At 36.8% G+C, this 12,922-nt stretch overlaps 1 protein-coding gene across 3 annotated transcripts in view; it reads right to left on the reverse strand.

Moving 5' to 3' along the window:
* The window catches only part of ASIC5 (acid sensing ion channel subunit family member 5), a 36,586-nt gene extending 28,107 nt beyond the window's left edge, over positions 1-8,479 (reverse strand). For all 3 annotated transcript variants that reach the window (XM_023508759.1, XM_023508758.1, XM_012813517.2), the window contains exons 1-3: positions 8,429-8,479; positions 8,003-8,110; positions 4,752-5,058 (exon numbers count right to left, since the gene is read on the reverse strand). In XM_023508759.1, the coding sequence (XP_023364527.1) occupies positions 4,752-5,058; positions 8,003-8,042 (347 nt within the window). In that variant the 5' untranslated portion in view covers positions 8,043-8,110; positions 8,429-8,479. The remainder of the gene's footprint in view (positions 1-4,751; positions 5,059-8,002; positions 8,111-8,428) is intronic.
* Positions 8,480-12,922: the final 4,443 nt, after the last annotated feature.

Raw genomic sequence — 12,922 nt, forward strand, 5'->3', positions numbered from 1 at the left:
CCTGCCACCTTAGGTGTATGTGGCTGGCGCCTTAGCCACTTGAGCCACAGGCGCCGAGCCTGGATATCAGTTCTTGAGCATCATACCCAATGTTGCTCAGCAAATTAATGACAGATCAGGAAAAAAACTCATTTATGAGAGAAGAGGTATTGTGAAAAAGGATCTGAAATTTTAATTCCAATTGTTAGACATACCACCATCTAAAACAAAAGCTGAAATCATTAATTTGAGATTTAAACTATGCAAAATTAATTAGGTTTTCATGCTAAAATTATAGAAATATTTAGATTATAAAGTATTAAATGTTTTAGGTATTTGCAGCTCTAACTTTTCCTCTGAGAACTGCTATACCTGCATCCCATAAATTTGGTCTATTGTGTCTTCATTTTTATTTATCTCAAAGTACTTTCTAATTTCCTTTGTGATGTCTTCTTTGACTTGTTTAGGCAATGTTGTTTAATATTCACAAATTTATAAATATCACCTATTTCTTTCAATTATTGATCTTTAATCATATTCTACTATGATGAACTAACATACTTTAAGTGATTTAAAATCTTTTCAATTATTGTACCTTATTTCATGGTCTCCAAAATGGTCTACAAAGGAGAATGTTCCACACACACATGCAAAGAATGTGATTCTGCTATTGTTGATTAGAGTGCTCTGTAGATTTTTAAGTCTAGTTCACAATAAGAAGGCAGAAGTCTTTTGAGTCTTCTATTTCTTTTATAATCCTTTGTCTAGTTGTTCTATTGATTACTGAAAATAGGGTTGAGGAATTCAACTACATAGATTGGATTCTATCTTTCTGATACATTGACCATTTTATCATTACAAAACAACCACCTTTATGTGTAGGACATATATTGTTTAGAAGCCTATTTCTTTCTGAAACTAAGTCACCACTCTAGCTTTCTTTGTTGTTTCATGATATACTGCTTTTCATTCTTTTCCTTTTAAGCTATTTGCCTCTTTGAATCTGTAGTGTGTTGATGCCCACACTTTTGCCCCAAACTATTAGGAAAATACCCCTTGAGAAAGTGGCCGGCTTTTAGCAGGGAGAGACCCATCTGGGAGGGCTAATGCTGCCCTGGTATGTGTGCAGGTTTACTTCCCTCCTGCAGCCACCTGCTCTGTGTAGGCTGCCCTTTCCCTCTCTCCTGGGAGCCCTTCCCTCCCCACCAATGTGGGGACTGTGCTGAGACGGTTGTGCATGCGGCTGGCAGGGCAGGAGCTTCTGAAGCTGCTTGGCCTCCAGGCAGCCATCTGGGTCCCTGAGGCCTTCAGAGGCTCCTGATCCCTTCTGCATGGCTAGGCCTCAGTTTTTGGCCTTGGCCCCACACAGCTGCAGCCTGCCTCACCAGCCCTGCCACTGGCTCCCACACCAAGTGTGGCGCATAGCAGAGGCCACTCTGGTTCACTCTCACGGGATTCCAGATCCTCCTGGACTGGAACCCCCTGTGCCCAGACGGCCCAAGGAGACGTGCAAGTCTCCCTGCCTCTGAGTCATACTCCCCATATAATACACATCCTTATTTTTCCCTCAAAAATGTTGGGCCAAAAAATGTCCATTATACATGGCAAAATGTGATAGTTTATGTCTTTGTTTATTTTTTGAATTCAATCTGAAAACCTCTGGCTTTTGGATTGTCTAATCTATTCAAACTTAACTTTATTATTAATATAGTTACATTTACCTCTGCTATTTTACTTTTTTATTCTCTGTATGTATTATCTTTTGTCCCCAACTATTCCTTGGCTTGTGGCATGATAATGCTCATCTCTGCTTTTGTTTCCCATGGCCTTTTCCCCTGTATCTCTGTCTGTGTCCTCTCCTCTTCGATAAGGACATCAGTCCCTGGATTTAAGTCTCATAATACACTGTAATTTCAACTAATTATATCTGCAAAGACCCAGTGTTCAAATATATTCACTCAGAGCTTCCAGTAGACAAAAACTGTGGGGAGACACTACTCCACTCACTACACTAGTACCCCTGTATCTTCAAAAACTTGTTGGAACTGGTTTGTGCTTTTTTTACTTGTTTAATTACCTGGGTAAAGTTTTCTTGTAAAGTATATTTTTCCCTACTATACGAAGTCTCTGACATCACTCGAGAGGGAACAGTTTGGATACAGTCATTTTTGAATGGCAATTTTTCTACCAGGTGTGTCTGACTGTCTCTTACTAATCTCACCTAACTTAGGCTCCACTAATTCCAGGCACTATTGTTTTTAAAAACACAACGGGGGATAAATTGCTCCACAGTCTAATTTAATTACATTTGGCCCCCCTTTACAGGAATAATTTTGAGGCCAGTTTTTGAGAATTGTTCTGACCCCAGAATGGCTAGATTCTTACTTTGGTAAACCATGATTTGGCTTGTTGGTCTCATGGAACTACCAGTGTCCTGTTAATTGCTTATCACCAAAATACATACTGTTTTTGAGTGACCTTAGTCTTGAACTTTACTACACTCTGTTACAAATAAAGTAAGTTCTCTTAGGGAGATCTTCAAACTTCTCTGTTTTTTGTGTATGTTGCCTGCGTCTCCTCCTGCGCAAAATTTCTACAGCAGCTTTCTGGATAGGGCAGCTGTTTCTGTTCTTCTGAATTTGCTTCTAACAACATGGAGCCTTCCCCCATAAGTAGGCTGCAGTAACTGTGTATTCTCAGCCTACCATTCCTAGGGAACAGCCTCCCTATCAGTGGAAGTCATATGCAGGGAAAGTACCCCAATTTCTTATCAACATTAACCTGAAATTTAGTCTCTGCAACATGCAGCTGGATTGAATGAGATGTGTTGGCAGCTTATATGTCCACTGGCACACTGCAGCCCTGGCCTGGGAGTGGAGGGGAAAGAGATCCCTGCCTTACTGGACAAACCCACCTAGAGTTGTAGCTCCTATCATGCTAAGACAGAAATGGGGCGAGAGGAAGAGATTTGGGGTTCATGTTCTAAAGTCTCTGACTGTTCTTACTGAGATTTAACAGATGTTCTTTGAATAAAAAGAATAATTATTCTACTTGGGAGGCTGAGGCAAGAGAATCGCCTAAGCCCAAGGAGTTGGAAGTTGCTGTGAGCTGTGATGCGACAGCACTCTATTGTGGGTTAATAAGTGAAACTCTGTCTCAAAAAAAAAAAAATAATTATTTCTTTCTTTGCTGTATTCCCTTAGGAAAATTTCTAAATGCTTTAAGTGTTTTCTTTCTTCCTAAAATAAAATTTTACTATTTATTGTTATTTGGGGGGGTACGGAGTCTGTGGGCCTCTATACACTGTTATTCTGGAAGTGGTATCTTCATTTCTTCTGATCAGGATACCTGCACGTGATCTTTGCTTTTTTTCTTAGCACACATATAATTTCAAACGTTAGGAGGCAGAATTTTTGGGAAGAGTTGATTTGTTTTTGCTTTTTGGGACTTTGACATGTATCTTGAGTTCCTGAAACACTAACAGTCACAGACTATACTATTTACTACACATTGGGCACTTGTTCTAGAAATGCCCCAGGAATGAAACATCATCTCTTCTAATGTAACAACAAATATATGAAGTAGACAATTTCATCTCATTTTATAAACACTATAATTTAGACTAAAAGATTGAGTGACTTGCCTATGGTCAAATGGCTAAGCGGCCAGTCTTGAGGAACTCCCCTCTTCCAGGCAAAAACCTAATGTGTGATCCTTCAGCCTTGATCAGAGGCAATTACAAGCCCTGGAGATGTTGTGGGGGGAAAGCTGTGCCCTTCACAGCCCACTTGGTATACAATCCAGTTAGTGGATTGCAGTCTTTTGGAACAAGTTACAGTTAAGAACTCAAGATAGTGGCAGCAGAGCATTAAATCAACTCTTCTAAGAAAGCTCAGGATCTCGTGCAACTGCATAGATCACAAACCTGTGGAGCTGACCCTTGCTTTATGACATTAATTATTTCATATAAACACCTGAACTTTGCATATCTTTTCTTTTTATTTGAGACAGAGCCTTAGTTTATCACACTGGGTAGAGTGCCCTGGCATCATAGCTTGCAGAAACCTCAAACTCTTGGGCTTACTCTATCCTCTTGCCTCAGCCTCCTGAGAAGCTGGGACTACAGGCACCCACCACAGTCCCATTTTCCTTTTTTTTAGAGACAGGTTTCGTTCTTGCTCAGGCTGGTCTTGAACTCCTGAGCTCAAGCACTCCAACCCTCTCAGCCTTAGAGTGGTAGAATTACAGGAGAGAGCCCCGGCGTCTGGCCTAACATTTCATATCATTATGGGTTTGTGCAATAATTCTCTCTTCCAGTCCTTGTCATATTCATCTCCTCCAGTCAGCTTTTATTAATTAGACTTTTATAACAACTAGCTGCAGAATGTCACTCTGCTCTCTGTGCCTTCTGCACCCTTGAACATAGCTTTATTGTACCGTGAAGTTACCATATTGTATTGTGATTATTCATGTTTATCTTTTTTTAATTAACTTTTTAAGGGCAAGGATGAAGACTTTTACATCTAATTAACCAGAAGGTTTAGTCTGTTACCTAGCATATAATTGTGGAAGAAAGGAAGGGAAATAGGTGAAAGAAAAAAATCAATAAGCTTCTTTGCTCCCCTAAATCCACACTTTTAAATACAATCTGAGAATTTCAGTGTTTTTTCATAAGTGAAATTACACATAAGAAAACCCTGTGTTAGTCATCCAAGAAATGATATACCAGCAAAATTGTAAGGACTAATTATTATTAAAAGAATAACTTTTACCTGTTTAAATTACAAAATGTCACAGCTGGGAACTCCATCCTTTCCACATACTGAACCTCTATGGATGTGGTGATCGGCCACGTGAAGAAGTTGGCCAGCCGACTGTAGATCTGCCAGGACAGGAGTGAGACCGAGCCCAGGACGACCAGAAACCAGATGACCTTGCGAATCTTGCTCCTGTTCTGAACAATATTGTGCACCCCGTGGAAGGAGGTAGAGATGGCAAAGTCGTGGTCAAACCTCTTCCTGTCGGTGGTAGATGCCAGTTGTTTCCTTAAAAGGCAAAGCTTTATCTTTTCTAAGAGTCCTAGGGTTTTGCCCATAAAATAATTAAACAAACAAAGAAAATTTGTTAGGTACCATTAATGTAAAAAACACAGCTCACATATGTTTAAACATTTGTGTGTGATTCATAAGAGCTCAAAATTCATGTTTTGTTGAATAGTTTCTTCAGGAATCAAGAAGTATAAGTGTGGACTACACAAGCCTGTTGGGAATATAAGTAATACTCCTCAGGGAATACCTGTTGTTCATGCAAATTATTAGGGCAGTATATTATTAGGTTACTTCCAGCTTCGAAATCAACCCACCTTGTGAGTTGTTTGCAACAACTCATAAACACGTAGGATTTTGACTAAAACTGTACAAGAGCAATTTATGTAACCAAAGAATTGTAACATTCTGAAATTAAAAAAGAAAGCAAAAAAAAAAAAAGATTAAAAAGTTAGCTTTAATTTTTAAAATGCTGTTTCCCCTTTAGATGTGCTGATTCTTAGGATAGTCATTAGTGGGGCTAAAAGCAATCTGTTCTTCAATTAATCTTAATTGTCCTATGTTGTTATAATTTATGATGAATGAGACTCCTACACTTTATATGCTTTGTTGTACAACTATTTTGTTACCATCAGTTATTTAGTCAGAATGTTTAAAGTCAAAGTTGCATCGTTAGTTAAGTAATCTATTTTCTTCCTGTTTAGGAAATGAATTCATAACTTTGGAAATGAATTCATAACTTCAAGACTATCAATAATCAATTAAATAGTGTTTATTGATATTTATAAGAACCAGTGAAGGTTATTTTTTGTAACACAGAACATAATCAGATTTTTGTTTAAGTTTTTTTTTTTGGCCCATAAGAGAAGATGCAAAAACCCTCTGTCTGAGGGAAGGGTGCAATACAGGGAAAAGGCTGAGCCAGGCTTTTCAATGGTAGATGTAGCTCCCAGTCCAGGCCTTGTACCTTATAACCTGTTCAGCCTTAGACAAGTTTATTAATCTTATACCTCTTTTGTCAGATGGCAGCAATAGTATCTGCCTGGTAAGTTTGCTGCGAATATTCAGTATGATAATACCCGGCAAGGGTTTATCATAGGCACACTGTCTAGACCATGCTGTCTACTTAAGAGTGTTAGCTATTTTTATTTTGATACGAGTTTAGTTGTGATGCAGTAAACAGTAAAATATTGGGGGGATTTTAAAAACTCTTTAACATTCTCAATTAAGAAATGTGCTCTTATCGGCATCATAAATACTCATAATTAGTGGAGTTAAATTTTATGTCCTTTGTTTCTATTCTAAAGTATTATTTTATTTTTTTTTTTTTTGAGACAGGACCCAGAGTCCCCCTGGGTAGAGTGCTTTGGCATCACAGCTTCTAGCAACCTCCAACTTCTGGGCTCAAATGAGTCTCCTGCCTCAGCCTTCCAAGTATCTGGGATCATAGGCGCCTGCTACAACGCCCGGCTATTTTTTGGTTGCAGCCATCATTGTTGTTTTGGCGAGCCCAGGCTGGATTCAAATCTACCACCTTTAGGTGTATGTGGCTGGCGCCTTAGCCACTTGAGCCACAGTCGCTGAGCCTAAAGTATTATTTTTGTCAACTATCCAGCATTTATTTACTTTCAGAAGGCTTCAAACTCTATTTATCCTGAAATCATTAATACTTCATTTAATACTTCATAAATCTTCAATCAATTAGTTAAGCTTTTATTCAATTATGAGATATAATAATGCTTTATAAAAGGTATCTATCAATATTTTCTAAGGGAGTCTATTTAATTTGCAGTGTTTGGACATCATTATAAGGTGTTTTGGGGGGTTTTTTTTTGCAGTTTTTGGCCAGGGCTGGGTTTGAACCCGCCACCTCTGGCATATGGGGCTGGCACCCTACTCCTCTGAGCCACAGGCACCGCCCTGTAAGTTTTATTAAGACTATTTTACAGAGACTATATACTAAACAGGAAAGTTTGTATTAATACAATTACCTTGACATTGGACCAAAATATTATAATAGTACTCACCTAATGTTCTTTTTGGTATCAAATTAGGGAACATATGTAAAGTAACTGGTATAGTCTCAGAGCAAAATCAGAAGCATAAAAGGATTGTTATTATAGAAATAAATATAATTATGCTATTTTGTGCATTCTTCAGACATTACTACAGACACAAGTGATGAATTTCCTGTATACGAGGACAACCCAGTGTCACGGCTACTTTCACCCTCTCCACTGTAGGGATCAAAGGAACAAGAAGGGGAAGAGTAATCTGGTAACCAGCAACTGGTCAAGCAAAGTGTGCCTCGCTGCCGGAATTACCTTGAAAAATAAAAGTCTGAAGTTCACCTGTCAGTAATCTGCCCATTTAACATATATCTATTCCTTGGCAACTGGTTTGGACTTAATGGAGTATTCTCAGCCATTTGTTAAGCTTTTAATAGGGTTTTTTGAAAAAAAAATATTATTTAAGATGAATAGTGAAGAAACAAGGTAATGGATGACTGTGAAGAAGATTATATTGTTTCAATAAATGGCCCACCCATTTGCAAAGCTAAGACTTCTTACTTTCCTGACTGACATATATAATCTCTAAGTGCGACAAGTCACCCCTGCATCGAATGCTGAAGCCCCTTGAGAAACATTGAACAAGTTTTATTTTATTTTAAAACTCTGTAGGCACATGATAAATAGAAGTTAAAAGAGACTAAATAAAACAAACAAAAATAGATTCTCACATATTTTGAAATTATTTGAATTTCAATATTTTGAAATTATTTTTGAGTCCCTCATACAAATTACTTTTTTTTTCTGAGTAACTAAAACTATATAATTCTTTTAAACTTATTTTACATCCAATAATGTTGCAAATGGAATTTCAAAAATGAAAAAAAGAAGCGCCCTTTTCCCTCTGCTTATTTCTTATCTCTAGGAATGAACATTCTAACTTTTCTGTGGATTTTCCTCTTTACCTACCTTTTTCAGCATGTACTTTGGATTTCTCAGTCTGTTCCATTCGTGATGTCAATACTCAGACATCCTCAGAGTCCACCCAACTTTCACCAATACAATTCATTTTGCGACCTTTATACAAAATACAACAGTTGACGTTGTAAAACGCGGGGGCAGTTTAAATGTTTGTGTTGCTATGTTTGCCTCATAAAGCACCTAATCTTCAAACCAAAAACATTGACAGAACCAGCTATGGGTGTTTACGGACTGATGAGAAATTATCATAGAGTGAAAACCAAAAAGTATCAGTAAGAATCCATTTTTTCAGAATTAAAGGGAGAAGTGAAAAAGAAAAGAGAAGACAAGGCCAGAAAAAAAAAAAAAAAAGGATGAAAGGGGCGAGCTCTAGCAAATCCCTGGGGCTTTACAGCAGCCTCTGATTTGACGCACCTGGGAGAATCTCCTTAGCTTCTGTCTCCACATTTCTCTTTATACAACTTTGAATCCAAATGCAGTTGTAAGAAATATTTTTGTGGGAAAAATATCTTTATCTTATTGAGTTTTCTTTGCTAGTAACAGAAAAGACTGTTTCTAACAGAAAGATGAGCCAACACGAATGGCAAAATAAAACACCAGGAAATTCCTCCTTAGGAAGATATGATTACTGAAAGCACACAAACTAAATAAAACATACAGGCCAATCACTTTTTCATATTAACACTTTCGAAAAATTCTTAGCAATTATTATGTTAAATAATAAACCAGAGAATGTGCATTATTTGTATAAATGGCGCCATCTCTTGACAGAAGTCAGGGACTGCATGCATCTCTACTTAGAGCCTGTTAAGAGTTGCCCTAGTATTAGACAATCATTTAACCACTATTAATGTGGTTATGTACATTTGAAAACTTGGAAACTCAGCACCATAAACCAAAATTAGTCTTATACAGAGGCAAACTAAGACATTTCACGTGACATAAGGGAAGGGACCTGGGTATACATTTCCAACCACCATACACAAGATTTCAAGAACAGGGTCAGTCTCGTGATATATGAGAATTTACAACTTCAGGTATATTCTTTTAAATCCAGGTACTCCTGAGAAGAATAACAACCAACTTAACCCGTTTACACTTCCTTCCTTGCTTGTCTTGCTTCCCTTTATTCTTCCTAGCAATGTTTCACAAGCATTTGTGGTGCCCTTACGAAATACAGAGTTATATGATAGAGTGCCCAGTAGGCCCAGTTGTCAGTCGTTCACTGTTTAAGGGAGATTAATTCATTGTTCTACATTTAGGGCCAGACCATCAGAAGTGAGGCTAGTTCAGAGAGAGCAGGCCAGGATGGAGGTGCAAGATTAAAGACAGTAGGAAAATAGTTCCCCATGGATGGGTGGATGGGAAGAAAATCAAGGTAAAAGCAGCCTTCCAGGCCAGGTGCAGTGGCTCACACCTGTAATCCCACCACTGTGGGAGGCCGAGGTGGGTGGATTGCCTGAGCTTTCCAGACCAGCCTGAGCCAGAGGGAGACCCCACCTCTAAAAATAATCAGGCCTGTAGCAGGCACCTGTAGTCCCAGCTATTCAGGCGGCTGCGGCAAGAGAATCACTTGAGCCCAGGAGTTTAAGGTTGCTGTGAGCTATGATGCTGAGGGTGACAGAGTGAGACTGTCTCAACAACGACAACAACAAAAGTAAGCAAATAAGTAAATAAAAGCAGCCTTCCAAAGCTATGCTTTATCTACATCATAAGTTAACCCAGCCTCGGGCACAAGCGAAAATGCTTAGTGCTCTTTTGCTGTTTGCACTTCACTTCCTCTTTCCTCTTGGCCACGACCTTCTGGTACTTCTCCATAGGTCCTCTGTGTAAAACCGGGGGCAAAAAGATGGAAAGGAATGAAGCAAGGCAAGATCGGCTATTCTTTACTAGAGAAACAAAAAAGAAATGAAATCTTCTTAATTTTATGTGTTCAAACTCGTTTTACTCTTCCCTGACATTTAAAAACATTAAAATTATTTGCTCTTTATCACACTGACCTGGCCTTTCCCCATCTGTCTTATATGTTAAAATGAACTTTTCACCATTTTTTCCTTCTTTCTTTCTCTCTTCAGCTTTACAAACACTTCACTCTCACCTTTACTCTGTCAGTGAATAGAGTAAATCAGAATTCCATCTTCTTTGTCTTGTTAGGAAATCTTCTTTTGCCTATTGTCTTTGCTTGAAATCAAAGCCCAGAATTCTCTTCATAGTTATAACTTGTTTCTCCTTCTACAGCCCAATTTTCCTAACTTTTTAATTAGAAATAAATAGGAAATCTTCTACTTTTTGTTCTTCTCCTTTTCCCAGTCATTACAGTTGACATAAATTAATAGCAAGTGTACTTGGCAAAAGATTTTCAAATTCCTTCCTCTCCTCCACACATTCCACATAAACATACCCATAAAGGGGAATAATTAAATATCAAAAACAAATCTAGCAATAATGTGGAGAGTTGTGAATTATTAGTACCCATTACACATTACAAGTAGTGTAAACAACAAAAAAGTATTCATTGAAAGGGACAAATGAAAAAGATGAAAAAAAGAAGAGTGGATAGAAAAACCAACCAACCTTTTATCTGACCTTCCATTTGAATTCAGAGTATAAGCAACATTAAGAAGCAGTATAAAGTATCTAGAAAAATATGTGTGCCTAGGAGGTGTCAAAAATTTGTGCATATTTTTAAAAAGGAAAAACTGTATTAAATTTGTAAGACTTAATTCATGTTTGATTTCTCCAATTATGATAGGTATCAACATGACTTGTATTCATCTTTTGTTATCAGTATATATGGTGTATGACAATTTTAATATCGTTTTTTCCTGTCTTAAAATGCATATACATATTTTGGCACCTTCTATATTTATTTGGCCAAATACCAATTATACAGATAAATGTAGTTATTCCAGTATTTGCTATTAAAACTTTTAAAAAATTCATATATGTTTTAACAAAACTTTTCATTCTATTGAATGGGTATATATCTAAAGATATAAGAAAGGTCATCTTCTACTATTACTTTATAAAATTTTTCTTTTCAATTATTATGTGTAGATAGTAGTCATATATATTTATAGAGTACACGTGATGTTTTGATACAGGCATACAATCTAATCAAATCAGGGTAATTGGGGTATCCATCATCTCAGGCATTTATCATGTCTTTGTGTTAGGAATAGCCCAATTCTACTCTTTTAGTTATTTTTAAATTACATCTATATTTGTTTTTGAGTATAGTCACTTTGTTCATTCTATCTAACAATATTTTTGCACCCATTAACCATCCCTACTTCATCCTCTCTTCCCCACTACCCTCTCAGCCTCTGCTAACTGTCATCCTATCCTGTAGCTCCTTAAGATCAACTATTGTAATATTTAGCTTCCACAGATGGGTCACAACATTTGAGATTTGTCTTTCTGTGCTTGGCTTATTTCACTTAGCATAGTATTCTCTAGTTCCATCCATGTTGTTGCAAATGGCAGGATTTCATTCTTTTTTTATGAATATATAATATTCCATTGTATATATATACCTCAATTTCTTTTTGCATTCATTTGTTGAAGAACACTTAGGTTGATTCTAAATCTTGCGTGTTGTGAATAATGCTGCAATAAACATGGGAGTGCAGATATCTTTGTACTGATTTCCTTTCTTCTGAATATATACCCAGCCATATCATTGCTGGGTGATTGGGTAATTCCATTTTTAGTTTTTAGAGGAACCTCATTTTGAGTGTTCTCCATTGTGGTTGTGGTGATTTACATTCCCACCAATAGTGTATGCAAGTTCCCTTTTCTCCACAACTATTCAGATCGTTTACCCATTTTTAATCAGATTATTTGATTTTTTTTCCTGTTGAGTTGATGGATGTCCTTATGTATTTTAGTTACTAATACACTGTCAAATGGATAGTTCGCAAATATTTTCTCTCATTTATGAATTGTCTTTTCACTATGTTGATTGTTTTCTTTCTGGTATGGAAGGTTTTTAGTTTGATGTGATAATATTTGTCTAATCTTGCTTTGATTACCTGTGCTTTGGGGGTATTAATGGAGAAGTGTTTGTCCAGATCAATGTCTTGAAACATTTTACTCAATGCATTCTTTTGATGGTTTCATGGTGTCAAGTCTTAGATTTAAGGTTTTAATCCATTTTGAATTGGTTTTTGTATATGGTGAGAGCTAAGGATCTAGTTTCACTCTTCTGCATATGGATATTCAGTTTTCCTAGCACCATTTATTGAAGAAATTGTCTTTTTTCCACTATATATTCTTGGCACCTATGTTGAAGATATGTTTACAATAGATGTGTAGATGTATTTCTAGGCTATCTATTTTGTTCCATTGGTCTGTGTGTTTGTTTTTATGCCAATACTATGCTGTTTTGATGGCTATAGCTCTGGAGTATAATTTGAAGGCAGGTAATGTTATTCCCTGGTTTTGTTCCTTTTTCTGAGGATGGGTTTGGGTATTTTGGGGTCTTTTGAGGTTACATACAAATTTTAGAATTATCTTTTCAATTTCTGTGAAGAATGTCACTGCTATTTTGATGAGGATTGAATGGAATCTGTAGATTGCTTTAGGTAGTATTACTTAACCAAATTAACCAATATTTTAACGATATTGATTCTTCTAATCCATGAGCATGGAACAATTTTCTATTTTTTGTGTCTTCTTTAATTTCTTTCATTGGTGTTTTATAGTTTTCATAAAAGATATCTTTCACTTCTTTAGGTAAGCTTATTCCTATATATATCATTTCATTTGTAGCTATTGTAAATAGGATTAGTTTCTTGGTTTGTTTTTCAGATTTCCTGTTGGCATATAGAAATGCTACTGATTTTTGTATGTTGATTTTTGTCTCCTGCAACTTTATTGATTTTTTTTTAAGTTCTAATAATTTTT

The sequence above is a fragment of the Otolemur garnettii genome, unplaced genomic scaffold (genome assembly GCF_000181295.1).
Source record: "Otolemur garnettii isolate 467f Iridium unplaced genomic scaffold, OtoGar3 scaffold00274, whole genome shotgun sequence".
In the NCBI taxonomy this organism is placed as follows: Eukaryota; Metazoa; Chordata; class Mammalia; order Primates; family Galagidae; genus Otolemur; species Otolemur garnettii.